The following is a 6,260-nucleotide window of genomic DNA, read 5'->3' as shown; positions in this document are numbered from 1 at the left end:
TCAATACTAAGCTCATTCTGACTGGAATAATCTCGCTTCTTCTTTTAGATTAATTTAACACATTTACTGTATTTTCCGCACTATAAGGCGCACATAAGAGCCATACATTTAGTCAAAAATCGTCTGTGCGCTGAGTTCCAAAATCTGTATCTTATCAAAATCGTATTATTTATTTGTATATCAAATAGTTTGTGCTTTTTGATTATATGTTTTTGTTTGCTTAGGCTTAAGATTGCAGGAAGTGGTTCAGATGAAGTGTGCTGCTTGTTTTGTTTAGCTGTATGTTTGTTATGAAGTGTTGTACTCTGTTTAAATTATGTACTTCTTAGGGACTCTCTCGAATATGAGATCTCATCTTAGGGGGCTATCCCATTCAATGAATTCAAATTAGGCAAGTTAGGTAGGGCAAGATTAGGCAAAACAATGGACAGCAGTGGTTTGGTCTATATATATATATATATATATATATATATATATATATATATATATATATATATATTCAAGTCAAACTGTTAAACATCCCTTCAAAAATATTAGAAAAATATACAAAATTTGTATTTTTTAGCTTAAATTAATCTAATAATGAATAATCAGAGTAATAATTTTCAACTCTATGCATGTTTATACTGTATGTGTGTATGTAAACTCTTATTTGGTTCATATGCTTAATTTATATAATCGAAAAAATACTAATATTGTGAAACAAAAAAATATATTTTTAGATATTAATTTACTTGAATCATTTTTGATTAAATAAATGCAGCATGTAATATGAAGGTTACACATTTTTTTTTAATTATTGGGCATAACTCACTGTCTATGTTGGTTATGACTCTGATGTAAACTTATTCAAATACATAATAATATTATAATATGTTGTCCCAGCTTGTGATTTAGTGATCAGCATCAGACACTGAATTCCCCATACCGGTCCACCCCTAGTTTACACACAGCTTCAGATCCACAGGTGGCTTTCAGACAGAATTATCGGACTCATTGTTTTCCAATGTGTCAATTCCTCCAGCAAATGTGTGTAAAGCCCACTCATTAAGCCCATCCATTCAGGACGGGGCCACACAACGCTTCCAGGTCCATAGGCCGCTGGCTAAAAAAGCTGTTTACAGGCCTGTCACAGTGAACTTTTTGTTCCCTGTCAGCGTCTCCCGTCGTGAATCAGATAAACAGGGCATGACAACCCAACAATACATCTCTGGAGATAAGCGCGCAACAAACACCACGCACAAAAAAACAACCACTCATTCCTTTAAAGTGGAAATCTGAAAAATACGAGAGAGCGAAGAGACAGCAATCAATTACGAGCATGGCGGAGGCATGATCTTAATCAGAGATGAATGACTGGATGTGAGTGTTGAAACACCTCCGGGCTCCATCCACCAACAGCAGGCTGCCATCAATAATAGTGCAGGTAAAAGAGGATGCAGGCAAGGTCATGTTTCCTAGTGAGCAAACACACACACGCACATGGAAAAAATAGCTCACGGCGTGTGACCTCAGTCCGGATTCGCTCCTGATCCACTCCAGGTCTTCTAAGACGCAATCATCAGATAATCAAACACATCAGATTTTGTGTTTTTCCCATTCTGTTGTGGGATTGCTCACTCCTCGGCCTCTTCTACGTACGTGGAGGGGAACCAGCCCACCTGTGGATGGACAGAACAGAAGGAATGAGTGATTACAGAGGATTTGCGTCACTTCATTGCCTGAGTAACCTTGAGGAACGGTCTGCCGTGTGAGGAGAGAGTCAGCGCTGTGTTGGTAAAGGGATGCACATGGGCCTGAGCAATAATATCCAGCTGGACTGTGATGGAGATGATTTGAAAAGAAAAAGATGGAAACAGAGAGAGAAATGACTACTTTTGAATGTAGATGGCCACGTTTTGGGTGTTATGCAAGTTTAATTAGCAAAAGCTACCAATCAAAATGTAGAAAAAAATTAACCCTCCTGGAAGTGAAGGGGTTTTTGGGCCCTGGAAACCCTTTTTTTTTGTGACCACTTGACCATTTTCAGTTTCTCTGGATTTGGACTGATGATTAATAGACCCTTTTCACATTTCTGTGTTTCTCAGTAGCAGAAGTCATCATAGTTGGGTAAACTTATGCTGTGTTCACACCTGATGCGGCATGCGCGAATAAATCATGCTATTCACATGTAAATAGATGCGTGAACATTTTGAGTTCGCTTGCTTCATTCGCACGTCAAAGTTTGCTTCATTCACATGTGAAATTCACTTCAGAAGAGATGCGGTTTCCCCTCATAGGCAGGGCTTCTGTCTGCCCAGTGCCTCTAGTTTCGTTGCTAAATGGCTAACATGGATTTTATTGAGATAATAGCTGTGCTTTATGTGGTTTAGGAAGGCTGAAAAACTGCGTAGATTTGTTCGGCGCCGTGTCTGAGCCCACTAGATGTTTTCAGAGGTGCAGCCAGCTCTGCGAGTTCATAAACTCCTCCAGAAACTATACCTGGATGATGGAGGCTTTCAGCAGTGCTCCAGACTGAGCCGAGTCCAGTTTGATGAGTTGTTCTCTGGTGTCGGCAGGAGGATTTCCGCCCTACATCATAATCATGCCTATACTAGAGCAAGCTCCTGAATGGTTAATGTGGCGCAAATGTCAGCTAAAATTAAGATTTTCCAACTCAAGCGAATTTTGTGATTCGTGTGTTAAGTTAAATCAAATTATTCTCATGTTTCAGACTTCTCAGACTCTCAAAATTTCAAACTTCCTTTATTTAAGAGACGTTTAAGTATAGAGCATAGCTTTGAATGGGGTATTTAATGTCAAAAATATAATAATAACAATAATAATAATAATAGTAGTAGATATTTACATGTGTTCAGTGCAGAACACCAAACCAAAATAACTGTGCAAGTACTGTCTGTTCATAACACGCTTCTCTTCTATGATCTGAGATGACAGACATCCTGCTAAGAATGTCAGCAAACTGAAACCGCACAGAAAATGTGGCATCACTATCGAATTAAGCAGCATTATTTCTTACTGAGCCTCAAAGCTTATTTGTACTTAAAGCGCATCGAACTGTCAAATGTTTTTTTTTGAGCCTCTTGAGCCTCTTATAATGGTTTCATCAGGGAGGCTGTAAGTGTAATTTAGTGCGTGAAGCATTCAGGGCTGTTTTATGGATGCCAGTAAATAGATTTTTTGGGATCAGTGTTTTGAACAGTTCCTCTGCCTCTTTCTCAGATGGACTGGTTCTGCTATTTGGAGCTTTGTATTCATGTGTTGTATTTGTGCATGTGAGTGAGGCCTGACATGATAAAAGCAGCAGTAAATCACATCTCTAGACTGTAAATATGGGTTTTGTCCTTAGCCAGCTGTGGCTGTCAACTGTGCTGTGTGAAATTATTTCCTTTTGATGGATGCTTGGTTTTATTTTTGTTTCATTCTGCTGAATAGCCCGGCCTATAGTCATAGAATATTGGGCCACATTACAGTTTCACATACAGTTAGTTGCATGTAATGTATGTTAAAATCTAAATATTTTTTAATTTAGAAAAGGAAATCACAGATTTACCACAGTATTTACTCACATATGCATATTTTCTGTGGTTTTCTTTTCTATATACAATTAATCTTGTATTTTTTGTGAAATATATTATATGATACATTTTATAGTTTCCCAGTGTTGGGTTGCGGCTGGAGGGGCATCCGCTGCATGAAACGTGCTGGATAAGTTGGCAGTTCATTCCGCTTAGTCCGCTGTGGACCCCCTGATTAATAAAGGGACTAAGCTGAAAAGAAATGAATGAATGAATGAATGAATGAATGAATACATTTAATAACTAATATCTCTCTCTCTCTCTCTCACCTGAATTAATAATGTGTGTTAAGTTGACTGTGTTCAATTTATCATTTTCTGTATTATTTGGATGTTCAATTGAGTCATGTGACCACAGTGATTCAAACGAACTCCAGATGCACCTGAACTTTATTACCCTGATGAAGGCAAGTGTTGCCGAAACACATAGGTGCTACCTTATTGACCTTATTCTTCAATGCAGAAGTGCGCGCGTTTTTGCAATTGTTTTAGAACTTCCGATTCACCGCCTATGGGAGAAATAACTAGGAATAATAAACGGCAGAAAACGGCCAAACTACTTACTATACAAACAAGTGTTTGCATGACAATACAGACAAAGTAGAATAATATAATAAGAAAATATCAGTTTGCAACACCAAGCAGCAAAACGAGCTGTTTTTAATGTCTAAAAATGAACGGAAGTGAATGAGACCGGATGTTTCGAGCCAAAAAGATTCAAATGGCTGCGTATCACTTGTACACGGAGAATAAGGTGAATAGAAAAGCCATGGTAATAAAGGCTTTTTACAGTTTTTCTCTTACTTTTCGAGTGCCTTGGACTTCGTTGTTTATGATTTCGTTGTTTATCTTTATGAATCCCTTACCCAAAGAGCACAGACACAGACATATATATATAAATGTATAAAAAAATAATGTAATAATAATAATAATAATAATAATAATAATAATAATAATAATATAGCTTAAAGGGGCTAATAATTTTGACCTTAAAATGGATTTTACAATTTTTTAAACTTTTTTATTCTTGCCGAAATAAAACAAATAAGACTTTCTTCAGACGAAAAAAATCTTATCAGATATACTATGAAAATTTCCTTGCTCTGCTAAACATCATTTGGGAAAAATTTTATAAAAGAAACAAATTCAAAGGAGGGTTAATAATTTTGACAACTGTGTGTGTATATATATATATATATATATATATATATATATATATATATATATATATATATATATATATATATATATATATATATATATATATATGTATATATATATATATATATGTATATATATATATATATATATATATATGTGTATATATATATATATATATATATATATATATATATATATATATATATATATATATGTATATATATATATATATATATATATATATATATATATATATATATATATATATATATATATATATATATATATATATATATATATATATTAAAGTTATTAAAGTATAAAGCTAAATTTGAATTACTTTAATCACATGATCCAGAAATAAATCTTATATAGTGCTCAAGGTGTTTTTTTATTATAATCAATATCTTGCTATGTTTGTCGAAACCATTAGATATTTTGATTTTAACTGAAGAGACCAACTTTTTATGTGTTGTATGTAAACTACTGCCACTTTTCACAAATGTATTGCATTCTTGCTGGTTAAAGCATTTATAAAAAATGGTAGTGACACTAAACATTTAAACAGTATTGTATTTATTATTAATATCATTCATTCATTCATTCATTTATTTTCTTTTCGGCTTAGTCTCTTCATGAATCAGAGGTCGTCACAGTGGAATGAACCGCCAACTTTTCCTGCATATGTTTTACGCATCGGATGGCCTTCCAGCCACAACCCAACACGGGGAAACACACTATTATTGATATTATTTTTAATATTACCATTATTATTATTATTTATTTATTTATTTATTTAACCAAAATTTAATCAAAAAATGTTTTTTTTAATTTTATTTATTTAATCAAAATTTTAAATTTGCTAAAGATAAGTGTTTCCTAAACATTATTTTTAAAAAATTGTTACTGACCCTAACCATTTAAAAAATGTGTACATTACATTAATAAAATATATGGTTCATTTTCATTTCATTTTAGATTTTTATTAATAGTCGTTATTATTATTATTTTTATTTTATTTAACAAAATGTATTAAAATATCCCCTGAAGAAAAGCATTTCTTAAAATTAAAATGTTGCTCACCATTTAGTAAATTGTAAAGTTTATTTAATACGTTATTTACAATATACTACTAATATACTAAATTTAATTTAAATTTTATAATATAATATAATATAATATAATATAATATAATATAATATAATATAATATAATATAATATAATATAATATAATATAATATAATATAATATAATATAATACAATATAATACAATACAATACAATACAATATAATATAATATAATATAATACAATATCATAAAATAAAATTTTCTTAAAAATAAAAGGTTATTTATAATATTTTCGCATATTATTTATGCATCATATAACAAGTAGTAAGCAGAAAACTATATATACTGCCCCTCCAAACACACACACACACACACACACACACACACACACACACACACACACTCACCCGTCCATTAACTTCACCCTTCCACCATCCGCTGGCTCCAGTTT

General features: G+C 32.7%; 1 protein-coding gene across 1 annotated transcript in view; it reads right to left on the bottom strand.

The window, feature by feature from the left end:
* Positions 1-511: 511 nt before the first annotated feature.
* Positions 512-6,260, bottom strand: part of LOC130218577 (guanine nucleotide exchange factor VAV3) — a 145,800-nt gene continuing 140,051 nt past the window's right edge. The window contains exons 26-27 of the mRNA XM_056450797.1: positions 6,217-6,260; positions 512-1,661 (exon numbers count right to left, since the gene is read on the bottom strand). The exon at positions 6,217-6,260 is cut by the window's right edge and continues 108 nt beyond it. Coding sequence (XP_056306772.1) covers positions 1,617-1,661; positions 6,217-6,260 — 89 coding nt within the window. The 3' untranslated portion in view covers positions 512-1,616. The remainder of the gene's footprint in view (positions 1,662-6,216) is intronic.

The sequence above is a fragment of the Danio aesculapii genome, chromosome 24 (genome assembly GCF_903798145.1).
Source record: "Danio aesculapii chromosome 24, fDanAes4.1, whole genome shotgun sequence".
Taxonomy (NCBI): domain Eukaryota; kingdom Metazoa; phylum Chordata; class Actinopteri; order Cypriniformes; family Danionidae; genus Danio; species Danio aesculapii.
The sequence above is the reverse complement of the archived record's forward strand: the minus strand, read 5'-3'. Positions and strand labels throughout refer to the sequence as shown.